The sequence below is a fragment of the Physella acuta genome, unplaced genomic scaffold (assembly GCF_028476545.2).
Source record: "Physella acuta isolate Inbredline_101_S28 unplaced genomic scaffold, ASM2847654v3 ptg000140l, whole genome shotgun sequence".
NCBI classification, from domain to species: domain Eukaryota; kingdom Metazoa; phylum Mollusca; class Gastropoda; family Physidae; genus Physella; species Physella acuta.
This window is the reverse complement of record NW_026731659.1, coordinates 44,303-71,946: the sequence shown is the minus strand read 5'-3', so window position 1 is coordinate 71,946 and position 27,644 is coordinate 44,303. Positions and strand designations below refer to the sequence as shown.

The 27,644-nt window shown below is 40.0% G+C and overlaps 1 protein-coding gene across 2 annotated transcripts in view; it reads right to left on the bottom strand.

Moving 5' to 3' along the window:
• Nucleotides 1-27,644, bottom strand: part of LOC131935269 (trichohyalin-like) — a 72,077-nt gene extending 44,433 nt beyond the window's left edge. The window contains exons 1-2 of one of the 2 annotated variants that reach the window (XM_059291648.1): nucleotides 27,432-27,644; nucleotides 26,900-27,157 (exon numbers count right to left, since the gene is read on the bottom strand). In XM_059291648.1, the coding sequence (XP_059147631.1) occupies nucleotides 26,900-26,922 (23 nt within the window). In that variant the 5' untranslated portion in view covers nucleotides 26,923-27,157; nucleotides 27,432-27,644. The remainder of the gene's footprint in view (nucleotides 1-26,899; nucleotides 27,158-27,431) is intronic. The other variant, XM_059291650.1, reaches the window with a different exon arrangement.

Genomic DNA, 27,644 nt, shown 5'->3' with positions numbered 1-27,644 from the left:
GTCCTTCCCCATAACGCCTGTGCTATTTTTAGTCTGTCAACTATGAATAGATTGAATACGATTGACCGGATCACAAAACCCTATTTATTGGAAATGCCAGTTCAGCAAAAATCACAAGTCCTTTCAGTTTCTGCAGAGTGTCTAATGAGGTTCAACTTTCACAAGATACTGTGGTCGAACACTAGCGCACAAAACTACAAAAAACACAGAAACGTCAGGTTAAGCGTATATGGTAACTTGTCTATTGGACGTCGCTTAATCTCTTTGGCGCCCCCTTAGTGTCGGCGCCCGGGGCGGTTTCCCCACCCGCCCTCCCCTAGTACGCCACTGCTCATGAATTAGTTTATTTAACAAGGTAAAACACATTTAAAAAAAACATTTAGAATAAGAAAAAAAAAACTTAGATGCACCGAAAATAAGAGATAAAACAAACATTTCTCACAGTAGTAAACAATATTGCCGTTAATTAAATCTCGTAAATATTTCAGCTATGGTAGCTATTTTTTCTCTCTATCGAACTGAAAATGTAACTTTCAAATGTAAGAATTATAAAGTAAAATATGTAATTCCTTGCAATTTTCTGTGTAAAAAGAACACAATATTTTGTAAACAATTTTGACTTTAAAAAAAAAAAATTAAACAACTCAGAAAAAAAAGAAAATTTTGAAATGCATTCGTGCGTCCCTGCTCCTTATATTTATAAACTAATAACATGAAATGTCAGAAAGTGCATATGGGAAATCGTACGGCCAACGTTGTTTAAATTAAGATGTAAGAGGCAACAACTCTGTTTAAAACTCTGCCGTTAAAAACCATAGGCCAGTGGCTTTTAAATTAAGTCACGTGATTTATTTTATGGCCATGTGGTGTTTGGTTGAGGTTTGAAATGGATGAGAAGGATTTTGGCTTTCGGCCCCGAAAAATCTGGGAAGATTTAAAAAGATTTTGTAAACTCGTTATACTCATGCAGTCTGTGTTGAATAATTTAAATTCGATGAAATGAAAGAAATGCTTTGGTATGTAAATATTTATTGTAGGTTTGATGCTTGAGGTGGAAAATGGAAAAAACAACTGAGCATATTTAGTTAAAGATTCACTGGTCAGTCGAATGTTTTCTGGTAAGTTGAATGTTTTCTGGTAGGTTGAATGTTTGATGGTCAGTCGAATGTTTACTGGTCAGTTGAATTTTTGCTTGTCAGTCAAATGTTTGCTGTTTAGTTGAATGTTTGCTAGTCAGATAAATTTTTGTTGGTCAGTCGAATGTTTGCCGGTCTGTTGACTGTTTGCTGGTCAGTTGAATGTTTGCTGGTCAGTTGACTGTTTGCTGGTAATTCGAATGTTTGCCGGTCTGAATATTTGCTGGTCATCTGAATTTTGTGTCATCAGCGTGGTCGAGTTGATAGAGCTTATCTAATATATAAAGCTCAGTTCTGTATGTAATGCATTTGTATGTCGTTGGAAGTGTACGAATTTAAAAGTTAGAAAATTATCGTGCGCATTTGTCTAAATTTATGAGCTAAAAAATTACCATTGAAAGTGTTGGGAAATAATTTTCATTTTTCAAATTATAGTAATAATTGTCGGCATGTTCATTAAACACAAGTTTTAAAAAAAATATCATCTTTTACAAAAATTCTAATTATGTCTTTATTTAGTCCTATAGCACTTACTTCCCTTTGATAAATTAGGAAAAACACAATTACTTCCCTTTATAAAACCATTGCATTCCGTGAAAATAATTTACTTTTTAATTACTTTGTTTTGGTGTTGGGAAAAAAATAATTACATAATTAGCGGGGATTGATCAAGTGCAAATGTTGTAGGTATTTTACGGATAAGCTTGGAGTATTAAAATTGTTTATTAAATTGAAACAGGCGCGTTCGTTTAAGTGAGTGCAAAAGACTGAATAAGTTGGGGTACTATAGTCGTTCATTAAGCTAAAACAGGTGATTCCGCCCCGGGCGTTTATGTTCGCGTTAGTGTTTTCTTTGTGTTTAGGTGGGTTTGCGTTAGTGGTTGCGTTTTAAATTGGATCGTTTTTGTTCTTTCTTTTTTCGTTTTTGTTTGTGTTTTTTTTGTTTGGGTTTGTATTTGTGTTTTTGGTTGGTTTTGCGTTTGGATTTGGTTTGTTTTCGTTTGCTTTTTTCGTTGATTTTTTTTTTTGTTGGTATTGGTGTTTGTGGTTGGGTTTGTTGTTAGGTTTTTGTTTTCGTTTGCTTTTTTGTTTGTTTTTTCTTTGTGTTTGTATTGGTGTTTGTGGGTGTGGTTGTGTTTGTTGTTAAGTTTTTGTTTTCGTTTGTATTTGTAATTGTGTTAGCGTTATGTTTGCGTTTTGTTGTTTTGGTTTTGGTTGGTTGTGGTTTGGGTGGGCAATGCCGGGTTTATGATGATTACTAATCACACAGGTAATGGTCTTTAACAGAAAGGTTTTTCACAGAAGCCAGAGCAGGGCCTGGCCGGGACGGCTAGTGTTTTATAAATCAAAAAATCCCATTCCATCCGGGAAGACGAGGCTCGATAGCAGGGGAAAGCCACTCATCTAGGGGAAACAAAATCAAACCATTGCTGCTTTATAGTTTGTTCTTTGATGAACACAGGCTATGGAAGCAAATTCAGAAAACAAGTTAATTAAAAAAGTCTAGTGACATTTATGCGCAATTTCCTTATGTTATCTAAAAATAGCTCTGACGTATAATGCTGGGGTGCGTTCAAGCTAGAAGAACGATCGGTTTGTAGGTGTTAATGTAATTTTAAAATTTGTGACCAAAAGAGAGGATATTTTTGAAAACTTTCTTCGGCAATATTGTTCTAAATTATGGCAGAAATCGATTGGTACATGTTTCAAGTCGCTAAGTGGTCTGGTTGCCGAGATATGGGCCAAAAACTGAATTTTTTCGAGGTTTTTTGGCTTTTCCGGGAAATACATGAAAGAAACCCGGAATTTTTATGGCCTATGCTCATTCTCGTAACTTGCTTAACACAATTGCTTTTGGAACTAGTCATCGATATTGCTTCGTTGAGGAGGAGATACGACTTAAAGCCCGGACACACATTCATCCATACATTCATTCATTCATCCATCCATTCCCAGAAATGACGAGTTAATAAACGCAATTCTCCAGAATGGAAATTGCGCTAAAAAAAAAGGCAGGCTGAAATCGGTATTTATGACGCATAAAAAGTTGTTACGTAATATTTAATTGTGTCGGAGGAAATCACGTCCAACATTGCAATTAAGAACGAAGAAGAAATATTATGGAAGAAACAAACGATGAAGATAGAGCGACAGTTTACCAGGAAGAAATACTTATGCCACACTGCTTGTTTGCACATATATTTTTATTCAGTGGCGTAGAGGGGGGTAAGAAACGTTAGAATATGGTTATTTTTTAAGCAGGTTGAGGGGAGGGGGCGGGGGGGGGGAGCTGGTAAGGAAATTATTATGTGAAGACGCGTGACGATTTGTGTAGAGGTGGTGGTTGGGTGGCGTTAGACTGGTAGATGTGAGGTAGATGGAAGTAGATGGTTGGGATTAGGTTGGATGGGTGTGTGGCAGATGGAAGATGGTTGGTAGCGGCTGGGGTACGTGGTTGGGTTCTGGTTGGTAGTGGCTGGGGTAAGTGGTTGGCCCCTGGTTGGTGGTGGCTGGGGTACGTGGTTGGGTTCTGGTTGGTGGTGGCTGGGGTAAGTGGTTGGCCCCTGGTTGGTGGTGGCTGGGGTAAGTGGTTGGCCTCTGGTTGGTGGTGTCTGGAGTAAGTGGTTGGCCTCTGGTTGGTAGTAGCTAGGGTAATTGGTTGGCCTCTGGTTGGTGGTGGCTGGGGTAAGTGGTTGGCCTCTGGTTGGTGGTGGCTGGGGTAAGTGGTTGGGTTCTGGTTGGTGGTGGCTGGGGTAAGTGGTTGGCCCCTGGTTGGTGGTGGCTGGGGTACGTGGTTGGCCTCTGGTTGGTGGTGGCTGGGGTAAGTGGTTGGGTTCTGGTTGGTAGTGGCTGGGGTAAGTGGTTGGGTTCTGGTTGGTAGTGGCTGGGGTAAGTGGTTGGCCTCTGGTTGGTGGTGGCTGGGGTACGTGGTTGGGTTCTGGTTGGTGGTGGCTGGGGTAAGTGGTTGGGTTCTGGTTGGTAGTGGCTGGGGTAAGTGGTTGGCCCCTGGTTGGTGGTGGCTGGGGTACGTGGTTGGGTTCTGGTTGGTGGTGGCTGGGGTAAGTGGTTGACCTCTGGTTGGTAGTGGCTGGGGTAAGTGGTTGGCCCCTGGTTGGTGGTGGCTGGGGTACGTGGTTGGGTTCTGGTTGGTGGTGGCTGGGGTAAGTGGTTGACCTCTGGTTGGTAATGGCTGGGGTAAGTGGTTGGCCTCTGGTTTGTGATGGCTGGTGTATGTGGTTGGGTTCTGGTTGGTAATGGCTGGGGTAAGTGCTTGGCCTCTGGTTGGTAATGGCTGGGGTAAGTGCTTGGCCTCTGGTTGGTAATTGCTGGGGTAAGTGGTTGCCTTTAAGTTGGTGTGAGGTGAAAGGCTGCATTAAGGTTGGAACGCGACACATGGTAAAGCTATCTACATGCCGGACTACGGTATAAGGAGAGAAGTTACTAAATGAAGCTGTAGGAGCTAAGTGGAATCTAGTGTCATATGAGGTAAAATCAATGAGGGGAGGGGGCGTCAAGGGATGAGGGTGTGGCATCTAGGGGAGGCGAAAGTGGCATCAAGAGGGTGTGATATCATGGGTGATGTTGCATTAGGGGGGTGTGGCATTAGGGGGGTGGGGGTGGCATTGAAGGGTTGTGACATTAAGGGGGTGTTGCATTGGGGGGTGGGTGGTATTAAAGGGGCTGGCATTAAAGGGGGTTTTGCAATAGGGGGTGTCAAAGGGGGTGTGATGTTTAGGGAGAGTGTGGCATTAAGATGCTTTAAATCACAAAGAGGTCTAACAAAGCTGGCAAAGTATGGCCGTTCAGCACCGTTTCTGTAGTCAAATATAGCCTGAAATATTTTGTCTTGACTGACCTAAGAGTTAACCTTAAACAGGTGCAATAACCCTGATTAAGCTGGTGAGTTAACCTTACTCTAACCTTGCCTACAGCCATCCAAAAATTACGTTTAACTTCACAATACTACTCACAAAACTCTTTTTTTTTCAAAATATTTAAAAAACTGCTCACTACGAACTTAAATATTTTAAAACAATTTTTTTACTGCTCTTAACTGTCAGAAGGTCATTTATATTTAGCTCCACACTGATGGTCTAGACAACGTTGGGGGTGGGGGGTGGGGTGGGGGATGATTTATGCCGCTAACGAGACTGAAACGAATGTGACAGCTCATACACACGTCAATAGAGGGACGAGTTTAGCTACGATCAAATTTCTCGCACTGTCAAAACTGGAAAGTCGGTCTGCGAAAACAGGATCTGATGGGCAGGCATTGAAGGGTTAATGTATTTTAGCAGAGGATGTAGAGTAAACGACTTGGCAGAGGGGGTAACTTCTCTCAGAGAATGTTGAACTGAGAGGTTTAACTTCTCTCAGACAATGTTGAACTGAGAAAATGTTTAACTTCTCTCAATGTTCAACTGAGAGAAGGTTTAACTTCTCTCTGACAATGTTGAACTGAGAGAAGGTTTAACTTCTCTCGGAGAGTGTTGAACTGAGAAAAGGTTTAACTTCTCTCAGACAATGTTCAACTGAGAGAAGGTTTAACTTCTCTCTGACAATGTTCAACTGAGAGAAGGTTTAACTTCTCTCAGACAATGTTGAACTGAGAAAAAGTTTAACTTCTCTCAATGTTCAACTGAGAGAAAGTTTAACTTCTCTCAGACAATGTTGAACTGAGGAAATTTTTTAACTACTCTCAGAGAATGTTGAACGGAGAGACAGGGCAACTTTTTTTTAGAGGAAGTTGAGTCCATAGAAAGGCTAACCTCTCTGGTAGAAGATGACTTGATAGATGCATGTAGTTAGAGATTATACTAGCAAGAGAAAGTAACTATTTTCAGTAACTTTTAAGAATCGTTGAAGGGTTTTGAGAGAGGTTGTATTCTCGTACAATAGTTCGTAAATATAAAGAACGATCTCTATTAGATGATATAGGTAAGAAAAATGATGATTTTACTCAGAGGAAAGTTTAGATGAGAGACATGGTCATTATTTTCTTCGGGATATGACGTGTTTTATTGAAAGACGAAAAAGAAAAGAACAGTTTCGGAAATAGCTTAACAATAACAATCAACTTTGATAATAGTAATTAGAGGGATAAATAATATCTAGGCATTAATTGTTTGTTAAAATTTGATGGATTAGTTGATTGTTTGAGAAAGTTAATCCTTTGAAATATGGAGGTTTGGATATTTAATTCACTATCTGAAATATCTGAAAGAGTTGGATATGTAATTCATTATCTGAAATATAAAGGGTTGGATATGTTATTCATTATCTGAAATATGAAGAGTTGGATATGTAATTCATTATCTGAAATATATAGGGTTGGATATGTTATTCATTATCTGAAATATGAAGAGTTGGATATGTAATTCATTATCTGAAACATAGAGGGTTGGAAACATAATTCGTGTCAAAATATAAAGGGTTGAATATAATTATCGTAGCCTTAACCAAATCATAAATAAAAACCCACATTCAATGTCAGTGCTCTTTCGTCAGTGACAAACCGAACATGTCGTAAACTACCTGCATCCATCCCATAATTAGCGCACGTGTTTCCACTTCTGTCAATTCTTACGGCGGGAATCAGCAGACGTATTTACCCCGCGTCTATCTGGCAACAACACAAACCGGAAAACACTTTATTTTTGTTGGCCAGATTTTCTTCTTCTTTCCGGACGATTTATGTGAATGAAGTTGAAGCTAGTTGAGTGGAGATTTGTAACCTGCCAGTTAGTCCAATCAACATGTTTTCTGATTGCGGTGACGACTTCCGGTAAACAGTGGGATTGTAATTATCTCCCTTGTCAAGCTTCAAACGATTGAGAAAAAAACAAAAATAAACAAACAACAGTAGTTTGAAGTTTGCCTCAGACTGTGTATTATGGGAAAGAATTATTCTGGGATAAAGGATGGGTGGCAAGCTAAAACACAGATAGATTTATAGCATTTTAGAAGTTCGGGGTTTCTTCTAGACATTTTTCTCCATAGGAGTGGGGGGGGGGGCATTGAAACTTCCGGTTGACACTGGTTCAAGATATTTTCTATGTAAATGACAAAATGCTTAATTTTTGTTCAATTCTGTCCCAAGGATGGAATGGGGGAGTGGGGGGGGGGGGGTGACATGTTACGAGGCAGTTCGCTTTCCCATCCACCCCCCCACCCCCGAGAGATGCCTTAAAGGAACTCTTTTCCTGATTTAATAATTGGATGACTTGTCGACTAGCCTTACAAGTATTTGAATTTTAAACCGCAGGCGCTATCAAGAATGGTCAGCGTGATGGCCAGCTGAAGGTTGGTTAAGAAATATGGACATGGCCTTCAGGTCTAGTGAAAGCTTTCTTATATTCTCAGAGGAACACTGCCCTGACGGTCTATGAGGCAAGTGAATTGGAGTTCTGTAGCCTTGGCATACGAAGAGATAGTGTGGTCAGCACATTGTCCAGCCGCTTTTACTTTCCCTAACGAGAGTTAGCTACCCATTAGGACTCAAGAACGTTCTACTGACCAACCTGGATTCGAACTCGGGACTTTTGAGTTAGCAGTCTAACGCTCTACCGCGACGGCATACATTGACAAATAAAAGAAGGCCGATGAAAGGAGGAGTATGAACTATTCTTCTTCTTCTTCGTTCTTAATTTTCGTGTTGGAAGGGATCCCCTCCAACACAATTAAGTATACGTGTCAACTAGTTATGCGCCAAAATGAAAAGGCCGAAATAGGAGTCAATGGCCTCCATTGACTCCTATTTCGGCCTGCTTTCTTTTTGGATTTGCTTCCATAGGCTTTGTTCAACCAAGAACAAACTACAAGGCACCAATTGTTTTGATTTTGGAGTTGTCTCTCCTAGAAGAGTGGCTGTCTCCAGCTAACAAGCCTAATCTGCCCGAGGGTTCGAACTCTTTTCGGTTTAGCAACCATGAGCTTTACCGACACGACCACGCCGATCCCCTAATATGAAGACACTGGGAGAGGTACTAACGGGAGTTAAATGGGGGAGGGGGGATATATCAGGAAGAAACTAGAGGCTCCTCAACAATCAGTCTAGACTACGGGAAGTAGAAGAAGAGTTTCCAAGAAGATTAGGTTAATCCCTCACTGAAACATAACCCGAGATTACGACGTAACTCAAAACCTAACGTCAGCCTTAACCAATACGGTTCAAGTACCACGTGTGACGATACACCGTATGCGAATTTGTGCGTACGTCGAAACGAAAAGAGACCAAATAGGAACATTGTTACACTTAGGTATACAGTTCCACGACGGGGTAAATAAATAGCTGCACAGTCGACAGTTTTAAAAGTATCGTGGGGTAGCAAATCTGAAAGTCCACCTGTAGAGACAGATATCTTTGCTAATGAATGGAAGGTATAATGTCGTATTTTACTGTATACATTTCACGAAGTTTTAGTAAGCATAGGGTGTTGATGAAGGTAGATTTGTATAATTTTGAGCGATAAAAATATTACACAGTATAGATTAAGATCTGGGACGGCGTGGTCGAATGGTAGAGCGTTTGGATCTCGATTCGGACTCGTGACTGTAGCACGTCCATGAGTCCACTCAGCTCTGATGGGTACCTGACTTACGTTGGGGAAAGCGAAGGCGGCTGGACGTAGTACTGATCACACTATTGCTGTATATGCCGAGGTAAAAAAAAATGAAGTCTACTTCATCTGCCCATTGGATCGCTAGTTCTAAAGAGGTACATTACTTACTTTTGCAGATGAGCATATCAAAAAGATTTATACAATACAAATGTTGAGAGACCAGTTTTTAGTGTTCATTTTGTTTAGTGTTTCTTTCAGACTTTATTCTCTGGGGTGGGGGGGGGGGGGTGTCACTTGATATTTTAAGGGGGGGGGGGGGTTCAACATTGTCTGAGAGAAGTTAAACCTTCTCTCAGTTCAACATTGTCTGAGAGAAGTTACCCCCTCTGCCAAGTCGTTTACTCTACTTCCTCTGCTAAAATACATTAACCCTTCAATGCCTGCCCATCAGATCCTGTTTTCGCAGACCGACTTTCCAGTTTTGACAGTGCGAGAACTTTGATCTTAGCTAAACTCGTAAACTGGTAAAAGTATATTTTTTTCTATATAAATTCTATTTCGTTCAGGGGGCGGTGGCTTTTATTCGGGATGATTGGAAGAAACTCTGAATTCTTGTTGTCTTATTCTCCTGATATAGACTGACACTGTGCCCCAGTAGCGTAGCGGGGGGGGGGGACATATGTCCCCAGGCGCCGACCTTAGGGGGCGCCAAAATGGGTTGGAAAAATAAATTGAAAGGTTGAGGGGGGTGCAAATCGAAAGTTTGAGGGGGAGGGGTGCAAATCGAAATCTTGAGGGGGGGGGGGTGCAAATCGAAAAGTTTGTCCCCGGGCGCCGGGAAGGGTCGCTACGCCTCTGCTGTGCCCTGCACATAGACAACTGGCACACGCAAATTGTCCGTCTAGTACAGTGGCTCTTAACCAGGGTTCCATCGAACCCCAAGGGATTCGATGAGTCAATTTCAGGGGTTCGGCGGAGGTCAAGACACACACACCCGACTCATGATTCACAATCAGGTTTTGTCAGTGCGATAAAAAGAAATATTCAAAAGGGTTCGGTGAATGGGAATTTGAAAATGGTGGGGTTCGGTACCTCAAAAAAGTTTAAGAACCACTGGTGTATTATAACAATCTCTATACAAACATACCACCCCCCTCCACCACATGATGGATTCAGCTGGTCAGACCCAGACATACACGGCAACTGCATGTTTTCATAACAAAAAAATAATATTAACAAATTCGAGCCATCTTCAAACATTTCAAATTAAAAACCAAAAACAGCTCATATTACAGCCTCTCACACATCACCTTTTATCCAATAGCTCACAGCGTTACAGATCGTGCTAAGGGTGCGTTCACGAACGAACCAATCAAACACGAGCTTATATCACGTCTTATCTAGCTATCTGGATCTAATTTTTTAACGAGTTTGAAACTTATATATGATAAGCTTGTTAACTTTGGCCACCTTAAGATGCTGCTTTTCGTTTCAGCTTATGAATTAATTGTGTCTACGTGATTAATTTAATTCAATTGATTACCAAAACACACGCAGAAATGTTTTCGCGCCATATGCACAAATATAAAACATTTGTTTTTGAAAAGGTAATCGAAATCGTGTGAAATATAATTTCTTGTAGATACATGGCTTTAGCTAATTCTTATATGATATATTAGAAGGAAAAAACTAAAGAGATTCTCTTCGTTAAAATAATAATCACACTAGAAAAACATTAAATAAATAACTTATATATATATATATATATATATATATATATATATATATATATATATATATCTATATATATAAAGCAAAGTGGTCAAGTGCCCGATAGGGCACTTCCCGGCGCCGCAGGCGCGTCAAATTTGGCACGATGGTGCCTTTGGGCGATAGAACACGAAGGCCGGTGACGGTTGGCCGAAAAGTCTACGGAGAAGGGGTCAAAACTGACCTCGACTGACCGGCGCCTTATATGGGCTATATTACGAAAAAAAATTTCCTCCGACGACCCCCCTTGAAATTTTGTGAGGTGGTAGGAGAACACCTTGGGGTGTCACAAAAAACTCGCCATGTCCGGGAAAAATCGGGAAATGGGTCAAAACTGACCAGTCGTATTTCCCTATATAATCTTTGTATTTTATGGGAAAAACAGAGGGTCATTTCAAAACGGATTTGAGGGCACTTACCCTCTTTACATCTGGCTAATTTTTGGCATGTTTATAGGTAAATGGCTTGACCGTAGGGCAGACCTGTCGGTCTTACTCAAAGCCCTCGACGAGGGCTAAAAAGTGACCGCGAGTGAAATTCTCTTTATATGAGCTCTATTACGAAAAAAAATTTCCTCCGACGACCCCCCTTGATATTTTGTGAGGTGGTAGGAGAACGCCTTGGGGTGTCACAAAAAACTCGCCATGTCCGGGAAAAATCGGGAAATGGGTCAAAACTGACCAGTCGTATTTCCCTATATAATCTTTGTATTTTATGGGAAAAACAGAGGGTCATTTCAAAACGGATTTTAGGGCACTTACCCTATTTACATCTGGCTAAGTTTTGGCATGCTTATAGGTAAATGGCTTGGCCGTAGGGCAGACCTGTCGGTCTTACTCAAAGCCCTCGACGAGGGCTAAAAAGTGACCGCGAGTGAAATTCTCTTTATATGAGCTCTATTACGAAAAAAATTTTCCTCCGACGACCCCCCTTGATATTTTGTGAGGTGGTAGGAGAACACCTAGGGGTGTCACAAAAAACTCGGCATATCTGGGAAAACTTCGTAAAGCGGTCAAAACTGACCAGTTGTATTTCCCTATATAATCTTTGTATTTTATGGGAAAAACAGAGGGTCATTTCAACGCAGACTTTAGGGTACTTAAGCTCAGTATATCTGGCTAATTTTTTGCATGCTCCTAGGTCAATGGCTTGACCTTTAGGGAAAACTGTCGGTTACACTCAAAGCCCTCGACGAGGGCTAAAAAGTGACCGCGAGTGAAATTCTCTTTATATGAGCTCTATTACGAAAAAAAATTTCCTCCGACGACCCCCCTTGATATTTTGTGAGGTGGTAGAAGAACACCTAGGGGTGTCACAAAAAACTCGGCATATCTGGGAAAACTTCGTAAAGCGGTCAAAACTGACCAGTTGAATTTCCCTATATAATCTTTGTATTTTATGGGAAAAACAGAGGGTCATTTCAACGCAGACTTTAGGGTACTTAAGCTCAGTATATCTGGCTAACTTTTTGCATGCTCCTAGGACAATGGCTTGACCTTTAGGGAAAACTGTCGGTTACACTCAAAGCCCTCGACGAGGGCTAAAAAGTGACCGCGAGTGAAATTCTCTTTATATGAGCTCTATTACGAAAAAAAATTTCCTCCGACGACCCCCCTTGATATTTTGTGAGGTGGTAGAAGAACACCTAGGGGTGTCACAAAAAACTCGGCATATCTGGGAAAACTTCGTAAAGCGGTCAAAACTGACCAGTTGAATTTCCCTATATAATCTTTGTATTTTATGGGAAAAACAGAGGGTCATTTCAACGCAGACTTTAGGGTACTTAAGCTCAGTATATCTGGCTAACTTTTTGCATGCTCCTAGGACAATGGCTTGACCTTTAGGGAAAACTGTCGGTTACACTCAAAGCCCTCGACGAGGGCTAAAAAGTGACCGCGAGTGAAATTCTCTTTATATGAGCTCTATAACGAAAAAAAATTTCCTCCGACGACCCCCCTTGATATTTTGTGAGGTGGTAGAAGAACACCTAGGGGTGTCACAAAAAACTCGGCATATCTGGGAAAACTTCGTAAAGCGGTCAAAACTGACCAGTTGTATTTCCCTATATAATCTTTGTATTTTATGGGAAAAACAGAGGGTCATTTCAACGCAGACTTTAGGGTACTTAAGCTCAGTATATCTGGCTAATTTTTTGCATGCTCCTAGGACAATGGCTTGACCTTTAGGGAAAACTGTCGGTTACACTCAAAGCACTCGACGAGGGCTAAAAAGTGACCGCGAGTGAAATTCTCTTTATATGAGCTCTATTACGAAAAAAAAATTCCTCCGACGACCCCCCTTGATATTTTGTGAGGTGGTAGAAGAACACCTAGGGGTGTCACAAAAAACTCGGCATATCTGGGAAAACTTCGTAAAGCGGTCAAAACTGACCAGTTGAATTTCCCTATATAATCTTTGTATTTTATGGGAAAAACAGAGGGTCATTTCAACGCAGACTTTAGGGTACTTAAGCTCAGTATATCTGGCTAACTTTTTGCATGCTCCTAGGACAATGGCTTGACCTTTAGGGAAAACTGTCGGTTACACTCAAAGCCCTCGACGAGGGCTAAAAAGTGACCGCGAGTGAAATTCTCTTTATATGAGCTCTATAACGAAAAAAAATTTCCTCCGACGACCCCCCTTGATATTTTGTGAGGTGGTAGAAGAACACCTAGGGGTGTCACAAAAAACTCGGCATATCTGGGAAAACTTCGTAAAGCGGTCAAAACTGACCAGTTGTATTTCCCTATATAATCTTTGTATTTTATGGCAAAAACCGGGAAAATTTAACACAATTTTTAGGTTACTTAACGTCTGTACATCATGCTAAGTTTTTGCATACACTACTATAGATGACTATGCCGTATGGAAAAACTGTTGGTCAGACTCAAAGCCCTCGACGAGGGCTAAAAGATGATCGTGAGTGAAGTTCACCTTATATGAGATATATATATAAATAAATTGACGAACGATCCCCTTAATATTATATGACGTCGTAGACCGACCCTGGAGGGTAACAAAAAAATGTATTCCCGTCGGAAACAGCCATTATAGTCGTTAAATATGTTCATATACCGTAATTTCTTATATAAGCATAGCAAAGACATACGTCATACGTTCAGTTTTCAAGGGAGGTAACGTTTTTTAAATTATTATTTTTCAAATAATTGTATACTATTTTAAACAGAAACAGAAAATGACGAAGTATAGCATTTGTTGTAGTACAAAATTAAGTTGTTAATTTAGTTACGTATCCTAATTAGATAATCAAATAAATTTAAAAGGCAATGTAATATAAACCATTAGATATACTGTTCATGAAACCTGTGTAGTTCTAATTCCATTTTAGTTATACATTGCGTACTTTCCACTATTTCTCTATGAAACGGGATTTAAATGACAAACAAAACATTTTTTTCTAAAGTTAGCTTTACTGTTTAAATTAAAGCACTCTCCACCCAATCCATCGCTAAATAATTAAGTATTCAAATTCTCAAATGTTTTTTAAAAACCTAAGCGAAGCTAGGCAGTATGCCTAGTCTATATATATAAAGCAAAGTGGTCAAGTGCCCGATAGGGCACTTCCCGGCGCCGCAGGCGCGTCAAATTTGGCACGATGGTGCCTTCGGGCGATAGAACACGAAGGCCGGTGACGGTTTGCCGAAAAGTCTACGGACAGGGGGTCAAAACTGACCTCGACTGACCAGCGCCTTATATGGGCTATATTACGAAAAAAAATTTCCTCCGACGACCCCCCTTGAAATTTTGTAAGGTGGTAGGAGAACGCCTTGGGGTGTCACAAAAAACTCGCCATGTCCGGGAAAAATCGGGAAATGGGTCAAAACTGACCAGTCGTATTTCCCTATATAATCTTTGTATTTTGTGGGAAAAAATGAGGGTCATTTGAAAACGGATTTTAGGGCACTTACCCTCTTTACATCTGGCTAATTTTTGGCATGTTTATAGGTAAATGGCTTGACCGTAGGGCAGACCTGTCGGTCTCACTCAAAGCTCTCGACGAGGGCTAAAAAGTGGCCGCGAGTGAAATTCTCTTTATATGAGCTCTATTACGAAAAAAATTTTCCTCCGACGACCCCCCATGATATTTTGTGAGGTGGTAGGAGAACGCCTTGGGGTGTCACAAAAAACTCGCCATGTCCGGGAAAAATCGGGAAATGGGTCAAAACTGACCAGTCGTATTTCCCAATATAATCTTTGTATTTTATGGGAAAAACAGAGGGTCATTTCAAAACGGATTTTATGGCACTTACCCTCTTTACATCTGGCTAATTTTTTGCATGCTCTTATGTAAATGGCTTGACCTTTAGGGAAAACTGTCGGTTACACTCAAAGCCCTCGACGAGGGCTAAAAAGTGACCGCGAGTGAAATTCTCTTTATATGAGCTCTATTACGAAAAAAAATTTCCTCCGACGACCCCCCTTGATATTTTGTGAGGTGGTAGAAGAACACATAGGGGTGTCACAAAAAACTCGGCATATCTGGGAAAACTTCGTAAAGGGGTCAAAACTGACCAGTTGTATTTCCCTATATAATCTTTGTATTTTATGGGAAAAACAGAGGGTCATTTCAACGCAGACTTTAGGGTACTTAAACTCAGTATATCTAACTAATTTTTTGCATACTCTTAGGTAAATGGCTTGACCTTTAGGGAAAACTGTCGGTTACACTCAAAGCCCTCGACGAGGGCTAAAAAGTGACCGCGAGTGAAATTCTCTTTATATGAGCTCTATTACGAAAAAAAATTTCCTCCGACGACCCCCCTTGATATTTTGTGAGGTGGTAGAAGAACACCTAGGGGTGTCACAAAAAACTCGGCATATCTGGGAAAACTTCGTAAAGCGGTCAAAACTGACCAGTTGTATTTCCCTATATAATCTTTGTATTTTATGGGGAAAACATAGGGTCATTTCAACGCAGACTTTAGGGTACTTTAACTCAGTATATCTGGCTAATGTTTTGCATACTTTTAGGTCAATGGCTTGACCTTTAGGGAAAACTGTCGGTTTGACTCAAAGCCCTCGACGAGGGTTAAAAAGTGACCGCGAGTGAAATTCTCTTTATATGAGCTCTATTACGAAAAAAAATTTCCTCCGACGACCCCCCTTGATATTTTGTGAGGTGGTAGGAGAACGCCTTTGGGTGTCACAAAAAACTCGGCATATCTGGGAAAACTTCGTAAAGGGGTCAAAACTGACCAGTTGTATTTCCCTATATAATCTTTGTATTTTATGGGGAAAACATAGGGTCATTTCAACGCAGACTTTAGGGTACTTAAACTCGGTATATCTGGCTAATTTTTTGCATACGTTTAGTTCAATGGGTTGACCTTTAGGGAAAACTGTCGGTTTCACTCAAAGCCCTCGACGAGGGCTAAAAAGTGACCGCGAGTGAAATTCTCATTATATGAGCTATATTACGAAAAAAAATTTCCTCCGACGACCCCCCTTGAAATTTTGTGAGGTGGTAGGAGAATGCCAGGGGGTGTCATAAAAAACTCGCCATGTCTGGGACAAATCGGGAAATGGGTCAAAACTGACCAGTCGTATTTCCCTATATAATCTTTGTATTTTATGGGGAAAACATAGGGTCATTTCAACGCAGACTTTAGGGTACTTAAACTCAGTATATCTGGCTAATTTTTTGCATACTTTTAGGTCAATGGCTTGACCTTTAGGGAAAACTGTCGGTTTCACTCAAAGCCCTCGACGAGGGCTAAAAAGTGACCGCGAGTGAAATTCTCATTATACAAGATTTGGTCATCTGGTCTATGAACAGGGGAAGTAACATTTTAAGGTAATAATTTTATAAAAATTTGTATTCTCTTTTCAAGAAAAAAATCAAAAATCATAGAGTATAGCATTGTTTTAAATAAATATTTTGTTATAAATTAAGTTTTGCATTATACTGAAATTGTAAAAATTAATTGCGAAAGTAATTTATTATAATATTTGATTGATACTATTGAGAAAGCCCTTGAAGTTCTAATAACCATGCGAGTTATAAGTTTGCGAATATTCCATCAACATTTTAGTAGCATGAAATTACTCCACTGTATAAATTTAGGCCCTAAGCATTTAAGATAGCAGCCAATCACCTATTAATTAATTGTTCAATTCCTCAATTTTTCGAAAACCTAAGCGAAGCTAGGCAGTATGCCTAGTCTATATATATAAAGCAAAGTGGTCAAGTGCCCGATAGGGCACTTCCCGGCGCCGCAGGCGCGTGAAATTTGGCACGATGGTGCCTTCGGGCGATAGAACACGAGGGCCGGTGACGGTTGGCCGAAAAGTCTACGGAAAAGGGGTCAAAACTGACCTCGACTGACCGGCGTCTTATATGGGCTATATTACGAAAAAAAAATTCCTCCGACGACCCCCCTTGAAATTTTGTGTGGTGGTAGGAGAACGCCTTGGGGTGTCACAAAAAACTCGCCATGTCCGGGAAAAATCGGGAAATTGGTCAAAACTGACCAGTCGTATTTCCCTATATAATCTTTGTATTTTATGGGAAAAACAGAGGGTATTTTCAAAACGGATTTTAGGGCACTTACCGTCTTTACATCTAGCTAATTTTTGGCATGTTTATAGGTAAATGGCTTGGCCGTAGGGCAGACCTGTCAGTTTTACTCAAAGCCATCGACGAGGGCTAAAAAGTGACCGCGAGTGAAATTCTCTTTATATGAGCTCTATTACGAAAAACAATTTCCTCCGACGACCCCCCTTGATATTTTGTGAGGTGGTAGGAGAACGCCTTGGGGTGTCACAAAAAACTCGCCATGTCCGGGAAAAATCGGGAAATGGGTCAAAACTGACCAGTCGTATTTCCCTATATAATCTTTGTATTTTATGGGAAAAACATAGGGTCATTTCAAAACGGATTTTAGGGCACTTACCCTCTTAACATCTGGCTAATTTTTTGCATACTCTTAGGTAAATGGCTTGACCTTTAGGGAAAACTGTCGGTTTCACTCAAAGCCCTCGACGAGGGCTAAAAAGTGACCGCGAGTGAAATTCTCTTTATATGAGCTCTATTACGAAAAAAAATTTCCTCCGACGACCCCCCTTGATATTTTGTGAGGTGGTAGAAGAACGCCTTGGGGTGTCACGAAAAACTCGGCATATCTGGGAAAACTTCGTAAAGGGGTCAAAACTGACCAGTTGTATTTCCCTATATAATCTTTGTATTTTATTGGAAAAACAGAGGGTCATTTCAACGCAGGCTTTAGGGTACTTAAACTCAGTATATCTGGCTAAATTTTTGCATACTCTTAGGTCAATGGCTTGACCTTTAGGGAAAACTGTCGGTTTCACTCAAAGCCCTCGACGAGGGCTAAAAAGTGACCGCGAGTGAAATTCTCTTTATATGAGCTCTATTACGAAAAAAAATTTCCTCCGACGACCCCCCTTGATATTTTGTGAGGTGGTAGAAGAACGCCTTGGGGTGTCACGAAAAACTCGGCATATCTGGGAAAACTTCGTAAAGGGGTCAAAACTGACCAGTTGTATTTCCCTATATAATCTTTGTATTTTATTGGAAAAACAGAGGGTCATTTCAACGCAGGCTTTAGGGTACTTAAACTCAGTATATCTGGCTAAATTTTTGCATACTCTTAGGTCAATGGCTTGACCTTTAGGGAAAACTGTCGGTTTCACTCAAAGCCCTCGACGAGGGCTAAAAAGTGACCGCGAGTGAAATTCTCTTTATATGAGCTCTATTACGAAAAAAAATTTCCTCCGACGACCCCCCTTGATATTTTGTGAGGTGGTAGAAGAACGCCTTGGGGTGTCACGAAAAACTCGGCATATCTGGGAAAACTTCGTAAAGGGGTCAAAACTGACCAGTTGTATTTCCCTATATAATCTTTGTATTTTATTGGAAAAACAGAGGGTCATTTCAACGCAGGCTTTAGGGTACTTAAACTCAGTATATCTGGCTAAATTTTTGCATACTCTTAGGTCAATGGCTTGACCTTTAGGGAAAACTGTCGGTTTCACTCAAAGCCCTCGACGAGGGCTAAAAAGTGACCGCGAGTGAAATTCTCTTTATATGAGCTCTATTACGAAAAAAAATTTCCTCCGACGACCCCCCTTGATATTTTGTGAGGTGGTAGGAGAACGCCTTGGGGTGTCACAAAAAACTCGGCATATCTGGGAAAACTTCGTAAAGGGGTCAAAACTGACCAGTTGTATTTCCCTATATAATCTTTGTATTTTATTGGAAAAACAGAGGGTCATTTCAACGCAGGCTTTAGGGTACTTAAACTCAGTATATCTGGCTAAATTTTTGCATACTCTTAGATCAATGGCTTGACCTTTAGGGAAAACTGTCGGTTTCACTCAAAGCCCTCGACGAGGGCTAAAAAGTGACCGCGAGTGAAATTCTCTTTATATGAGCTCTATTACGAAAAAAAATTTCCTCCGACGACCCCCCTTGATATTTTGTGAGGTGGTAGGAGAACGCCTTGGGGTGTCACAAAAAACTCGGCATATCTGGGAAAACTTCGTAAAGGGGTCAAAACTGACCAGTTGTATTTCCCTATATAATCTTTGTATTTTATGGGAAAAACATAGGGTCATTTCAACGCAGACTTTAGGGTACTTAAACTCAGTATATCTGGCTAACTTTTTGCATACTCTTAGGTAAATGGCTTGACCTTTAGGGAAAACTGTCGGTTTCACTCAAAGCCCTCGACGAGGGCTAAAAAGTGACCGCGAGTGAAATTCTCTTTATATGAGCTCTATTACGAAATTTTTTTTCCTCCGACGACCCCCCTTGATATTTTGTGAGGTGGTAGGAGAACGCCTTGGGGTGTTACAAAAAACTCGCCATGTCCGGGAAAAATCGGGAAATGGGTCAAAACTGACCAGTCGTATTTCCCTATATAATCTTTGTATTTTATGGGAAAAACATAGGGTCATTTCAACGCAGACTTTAGGGTACTTAAACTCAGCATATCTGGCTAATGTTTTGCATACTCTTAGGTAAATGGCTTGACCTTTAGGGAAAACTGTCGGTTTTACTCAAAGCCCTCGACAAGGGCTAAAAAGTGACCGCGAGTGAAATTCTCTTTATATGAGCTCTATTACGAAAAATTTTTTCCTCCGACGACCCCCCTTGATATTTTGTGAGGTGGTAGGAGAACGCCTTTGGGTGTCACAAAAATTTCGGCATATCTGGGAAAACTTCGTAAAGGGGTCAAAACTGACCAGTCGTATTTCCCTATATAATCTTTGTATTTTATGGGAAAAACAGGGTAATTTCAACACAATTTTTACGTTACTTTACCTCTGTACATCATGCTAATGTTTTGCATACACTTCTATAGATGACTAGGCCGTATGGAAAAACTGTTGGTCAGACTCAAAGCCCTCGACCAGTGCTAAAAGATGACCGCGAGTGAAATTCTCCTTATATGAGATATATATAAATAAATTGATCCCCTTAATATTATTTGAGGTCGTAGACCGACCCTGGAGGGTAACAAAAAAACTTTATTCCCGTCGGAAAAAGCCATTGTAGACGTTAAAAATGTTTATATATCGTATTTTCTTATATAAGCATAGTAACTGTTTAAAAAAAAAAGTAGACACAGATATACGTCATTTGGTTAATTTTCAAGGGAGGTAACCTTTTTAAATAATTATTTTTCAAATAATTGTATACTATTTTAAACAGAAACGGAAAACGACAAAGTATAGCATATGTTTTAGAAAACAATACGTTGTTAATTAAGCTACGTATCATAATTAAATAAAAAATTAATTTTAAAAGTCAATGTAATATAAATTGTGAGATATACTGTTCATGGAACCTCTGTAGTTCTATTTCCATTTTAGTTATAAATTGCGTACTTTCGAATGGATAACATGCAACATTATTTTTTCTAAAATTAGCATTACTGTTTAGATTTAAGAACTCCACGCCTCATCCATCACCAAATAATTAGTATTCAAATTATCAAATGTTTTTGAAAACCTAAGCGAAGCTAGGCAGAATGCCTAGTCTATATATATAAAGCAAAGTGGTCAAGTGCCCGATAGGGCACTTCCCGGCGCCGCAGGCGCGTCAAATTTGGCACGATGGTGCCTTCGGGCGATAGAACACGAGGGCCGGTGACGGTTGGCCGAAAAGTCTACGGAGAGGGGGTCAAAACTGACCTCGACTGACCGGCGCCTTATATGGGCTATATTACGAAAAAAAATTTCCTCCGACGACCCCCCTTGAAATTTTGTGAGGTGGTAGGAGAACACCTTGGGGTGTCACAAAAAACTCGCCATGTCCGGGAAAAATCGGGAAATGGGTCAAAACTGACCAGTCGTATTTCCCTATATAATCTTTGTATTTTATGGGAAAAACAGAGGGTCATTTCAAAACGGATTTTAGGGCACTTACCCTGTTTACATCTGGCTAATTTTTGGCATGTTTATAGGTAAATGGCTTGACCGTAGGGCAGACCTGTCGGTCTTACTCAAAGCCTTCGACGAGGGCTAAAAAGTGACCGCGAGTGAAATTCTCTTTATATGAGCTCTATTACGAAAAAAAATTTCCTCCGACGACCCCCCTTGATATTTTGTGAGGTGGTAGGAGAACGCCTTGGGGTGTCACAAAAAACTCGCCATGTCCGGGAAAAATCGGGAAATGGGTCAAAACTGACCAGTCGTATTTCCCTATATAATCTTTGTATTTTATGGGGAAAACAGAGGGTCATTTCAAAACGGATTTTATGGCACTTACTCTCTTTACATGTGGCTCAGTTTTGGCATGCTTATAGGTAAATGGCTTGACCTTTAGGGAAAACTGTCGGTTACACTCAAAGCACTCGACGAGGGCTAAAAAGTGACCGCGAGTGAAATTCTCTTTATATGAGCTCTATTACGAAAAAAAAATTCCTCCGACGACCCCCCTTGAAATTTTCTGAGGTGGTAGGAGAACACCTTGGGGTGTCACAAAAAACTCGGCATTTCTGGGAAAACTTCGTAAAGCGGTCAAAACTGACCAGTTGTATTTCCCTATATAATCTTTGTATTTTATGGGAAAAACAGAGGGTCATTTCAACGCAGACTTTAGGGTACTTAAGCTCAGTATATCTGGCTAATTTTTTGCATGCTCCTAGGTCAATGGCTTGACCTTTAGGGAAAACTGTCGGTTACACTCAAAGCCCTCGACGAGGGCTAAAAAGTGACCGCGAGTGAAATTCTCTTTATATGAGCTCTATTACGAAAAAAAAATTCCTCCGACGACCCCCCTTGAAATTTTCTGAGGTGGTAGGAGAACACCTTGGGGTGTCACAAAAAACTCGGCATATCTGGGAAAACTTCGTAAAGCGGTCAAAACTGACCAGTTGTATTTCCCTATATAATCTTTGTATTTTATGGGAAAAACAGAGGGTCATTTCAACGCAGACTTTAGGGTACTTAAGCTCAGTATATCTGGCTAATTTTTTGCATGCTCCTAGGTCAATGGGTTGACCTTTAGGGAAAACTGTCGGTTTCACTCAAAGCCCTCGACGAGGGCTAAAATGTGACCGCGAGTGAAATTCTCTTTATATGAGCTCTATTACGAAAAAAAAATTCCTCCGACGACCCCCCTTGATATTTTGTGAGGTGGTAGAAGAACACCTAGGGGTGTCACAAAAAACTCGGCATATCTGGGAAAACTTCGTAAAGCGGTCAAAACTGACCAGTTGTATTTCCCTATATAATCTTTGTATTTTATGGGAAAAACAGAGGGTCATTTCAACGCAGACTTTAGGGTACTTAAGCTCAGTATATCTGGCTAATTTTTTGCATGCTCCTAGGTCAATGGATTGTCCTTTAGGGAAAACTGTCGGTTTCACTCAAAGCCCTCGACGAGGGCTAAAAAGTGACCGCGAGTGAAATTCTCTTTATATGAGCTCTATTACGAAAAAAAAATTCCTCCGACGACCCCCCTTGAAATTTTCTGAGGTGGTAGGAGAACACCTTGGGGTGTCACAAAAAACTCGGCATATCTGGGAAAACTTCGTAAAGCGGTCAAAACTGACCAGTTGTATTTCCCTATATAATCTTTGTATTTTATGGGAAAAACAGAGGGTCATTTCAACGCAGACTTTAGGGTACTTAAGCTCAGTATATCTGGCTAATTTTTTGCATGCTCCTAGGTCAATGGCTTGACCTTTAGGGAAAACTGTCGGTTTCACTCAAAGCCCTCGACGAGGGCTAAAAAGTGACCGAGAGTGAAATTCTCTTTATATGAGCTCTATTACGAAAAAAAAAATCCTCCGACGACCCCCCTTGAAATTTTGTGAGGTGGTAGGAGAACACCTTGGGGTGTCACAAAAAACTCGGCATATCTGGGAAAACTTCGTAAAGCGGTCAAAACTGACCAGTTGTATTTCCCTATATAATCTTTGTATTTTATGGGAAAAACAGGGAAATTTTAACACAATTTTTAGGTTACTTAATGTCTGTACATCATGCTAAGTTTTTGCATACACTACTATAGATGACTAGGCCGTATGGAAAAACTGTTGGTCAGACTCAAAGCCCTCGAGGAGGGCTAAAAGATGGTCTTGAGTGAAATTCTCATTATATGAGATATATATATATATATAAATAAATTGACGAACGATCCCCTTAATATTATGTGACGTCGTAGACCGACCCTGGAGGGTAACAAAAAAAAACTTTATTCCCGTCGGAAACAGCCATTATAGTCGTTAAATATGTTCATATAACGTAATTTCTTATATAAGCAAACAATATAAGTAAACAATGACATACGTCATACGTTCAGTTTTCAAGGGAGGTAATGTTTTTAAAATTATTATTTTTCAAATAATTGTATACTATTTTAAACAGAAACAGAAAATGACGAAGTATAGCATTTGTTTTAGTACAAAATTAAGTTGTTAATTTAGTTAAGTATCCTAATTAAATTAATTAATTAATTTCAAAAGGCAATGTAATATAAACTGTGAGATATACTGTTCATGAAACCTGTGTAGTTCTAATTCCATTTTAGTTATACATTGCGTACTTTCAAAAAATTCTACTTGAGCTGAATATAAATAACGAACAAAAACATGTTTTTTCTAAAGTTAGCATTACTGTTTAAATTCAACTTATTAAAGCACTCCACACCCAATCCATCGCTAAATAATTAAGTATTCAAATTCTCAAATGTTTTTTAAAAACCTAAGCGAAGCTAGGCAGTATGCCTAGTATATATATATATATATATATATATATATATATGCTAGGCAGTATGCCTAGTATATATATATATATATATATATATATATATATATATATATATATATGCATACATATATAGATATATATGATAACGTTTAACACAAATATATGGTATAACTCAACTTTTCTGTAAGTATATCTAAGTTGGAGGAGAGAGGAAATGAATGAATTGGGGGGGGGGGGGGGGGGGGGAGTATCGCAGGTAGAAATCTTTGAGGCTGCACAGCGGGTTGTCTAGATAAATCTTTCAATTTGGTGTTTCAGGGTTATCTACCCCTGCGCAGAAGATTTATTTTAAAAAATTCGAGTCACTGCCCGAGCAAAATAATGATCCCTGCACTGATTGGTTGAAAAGATGATCACATGATGCCGTGTTTATGTTTTAGATTGGCTGAATGGGGCGGTAGGGCTTTGATCTTCCGATGATAGGGTGGCGAGTGTGGTGAGCTGTAGAGACCAAAGGGTGTTGTGTCTGGGTTTAAATTAATCCAACAAAAAGGTGTTGTGTTTGGGTTTAAATTAATCCAACAAAAAGGTGTTCTGTTTGGGTTTAAATTAATCCAACAAAAAGGTGTCGTGTTTGAGTTTAAATTAATCCAACAAAAAGGTATCGTGTTTGGGTTTAAATTAATCCAACAAAAAGGTGTTGTGTCTGGCTTTAAATTAATCCAACAAAAAGGTGTTGTGTCTGGCTTTAAATTAATCCAACAAAAAGGTGTTGTGTGTGGCTTTAAATTAATCCAACAAAAAGGTGTTGTGTGTGGCTTTAAATTAATCCAACAAAAAGGTGTTGTGTCTGGGTTTAAATTAATCCAACAAAAAGGTGTTGTATTTGTGTTTAAACTATTCAAACAAAAAGGTAGGCCTATTGTGTCTAGGTTAAAATTAATCCAACAAAAAGGTGTTGTGGTGTCTCTAAATAATCCACCAAAAAGGTGTTGTGACACATTTCAAGGCGCGCCGCAGCTTTTTCTCGGGATAATTTAATAACTTGTTAAATTAAATACATTATTAGACACAGTATGTATTAAGGTGTAGGTGTGTGTGTGTGGGGGGGGGGCGGGGGGGCGAATGGTGACACTAAATTTATAGGTTTAGTGCATCGTTGGCGAGGGGGGGGGGGACACACCGCCGCACATGGTGTCACACGACCTAGTAACGCCACTAAATGCAAAATCCTTAACTGACAAAAACCATTACTTAATCTTATAAGATATTGGAGGGTATAAAAATAAATACCAGGTACAAAAACTCAGTCATTGAACACAAACTAAAAAAAAACAACAAACTACAATACACTTAAAAACACCACACATATATTTTTATGTAACGTCTGTATTGATGTTCGCCTAATGATTTGCTTTAGTCGGTTAGATTAAATCCTCAAATATTTGCGATGTACAAAGGTCAAAGTTCACCAAAGTTCACAACTCGCAGTCGGAAACTTAGGTGTAGTAGGCTCTGAGGATCTCCCTCCCCCTACCCCTACCCTCCCCCACACGCATTGTAATTTTGATTGCATTGAACGTAAACAGTTGACACGCACGCGACGGGTTGACGACAAACATGGGATGTGGGGAGTCAACTGACACAGCAACTGACAGCCAACGTGTGACAGACAGTTGACAGACGACTTACCGTCAGGGACAACAAACCTTTGACAAACAGACGACCACCGCCAGGGTGGCTGTTTTCGTTGACAGGTACACGTATACAGGTATACAGGTAACCAAAGAGATTCAGGTAACCAAAGAGATCAACGTCTGTTGGGGGGGGGGGGGGGTAGGAGATCAAAGACCTAATCAGTGGCGGATTAGTAAAAGTAAGTTTCCTTTTCAAACCAGACGGTTTATGGGGCTCGTGAAGTAGAGTTCACTTGTTTCTGTGGCCTCGGCATGTGAAGGAATAGTGTGGTCAGCACTATGCCCAGCCGCCTTTACTTTCCCTAACAGGAGTTAGGTACCCATCAGAGCTGGGTGGACTCAGGGACGATCTACTGACTTAAACCCAGATTCGAATTCGAGACTTACGGGTTAGCAGTCCAGCTAATCAGTGGCGGATTAAATACAAGGTAAAGACGGCAGCCTAGCTGTGGATAGATCCCGGGTTGTTTATCGGCCAAGTATGCAGAGCATATATTATTTTGCTATTTTCGCTAGTTCTATTTTTCATATTAGTAGTTATTTGACACAACCCATCTAAGATAGAAAACTCCAAAATCAAACAACTGATGCCTTGTAGTTTGTTCTTGGTTGGACAAAGGCTATGGAAGCAAATCCAAGAAGCCAGCAGTTTGAAAACAGCTTATATGGCGTATAATAGGTTAACAAGTAAAACTTAATTGTGTTAGAGTGTAGAGGAACTATTTTACATTTTTACAATTATGAACGAAGAAGAAGAAGACACGGATCAATTTAGAAGAACACTGGGTTTCTGATGATAACAATTAGAAATATGTTTCAGAAAAATGTTTTTTCTAATACACGTTTATCCGTTTGTTATCCGAATAATTATAAGCCACTACTGCCAAAGTACGACTCCATTGGACATCTCGAGAAAATGGCTATCTTTGGGCTCTACTTAATTTCACCAATGGCCACGAACTAAAAGGATTAGAGGACTGAATAGGATCATCATTTTGTACGAACTAAAGAGCTTAGAGGACTGAAGAATTACATGAAAGCCAGTTCATCTTTCACTACTTAAGTTAGTGTCCACCTTCTAGTTCGATTTCTTCAAACGGACACGGATAAAAGTATAGGGGGGGGGGGGAGAGACGGGGAAGGGAAGAGGGAAGGGCCGATAGACTTTCTTCGGGGGGGGGGGGGGGGGGGAGGGGGGACCTGGATATGCCTGGAAGAAACTGAAGATGGTGATGAACGTTACATATTAACAAATGTCCGTTAGGTCAAGGGGATCAAGTAAAACGGCCATCAGAGGTGTGGCTAATAGGGGTCACCTCTCGATTCAACCTCCCTTTCTGTATTTCACATAGAACACCCCCTTTCTCCCCCCCACCACACACACTATGACGGTCCTGTTCTAGTCCCTCCACATCAGCAAAAAAAAAATACAAATCTACGTTTTCACACTGAGAGTTGCAGAGGCTGCAAAAGTTAGATAAAACACGATGGCGCACAATGAACAAGGGAAATAACAAATGAATCTACTTACTTGTTGAATGTTGTAGGAAACATTGCGGTGAATACTAAACTTCCTTTGTTATATCGAATAAAATGTAAACATTATAACAACTTCAGTTTCTAGTCAGTAGTTTATATTATAATGTATGTAATCCAAGAATTTCTTTTCTTTTTTCTGGCAATCAAAATTATTTATTATGAACAGTTACATTTTTCAAAGACCACGGGCTCTAATAAATTCTGTTTCGGTCTCTGTTTGATGAACACATGGTTTAAACGTCTGTTTCGGCTGTGGTTAATTAAAGTACTCAAATATTAAACATATAAGAAAACAGTTTGATGTAGTTTCTACAAATTTAAAAAAAATATATATACGAATTATTTAATTTTTTCTTCATGGAACAAAAACTTTAAAAAGTTGCAGACTATGCTAAAAAAATATTAAAATTTATTTATTATTATTTATAAAATCCATAAATCTTTGCATAAATCTTTGAGGAAAACAACAAATCCTCTTTTGAAATGTATGGAAAAACAAACAACTGAGTAAATAGTACTCATACCCTGACCTATAACCTATCACATGTCACACTAAACAGACGAGAACAGTATCAATGACGAGTGAACACCAATCGATTATCAATAACAGAACAATTCTCGGCGTTTATGTCCGGGAAATAATCCGGGTGAATAATAATTTTTTTTCCCTAGATCGTCTGCGCGGACAGCAGAACTGAGGCAGCAGACGACTTGACGTCACGCGATTAGCCGGTTTA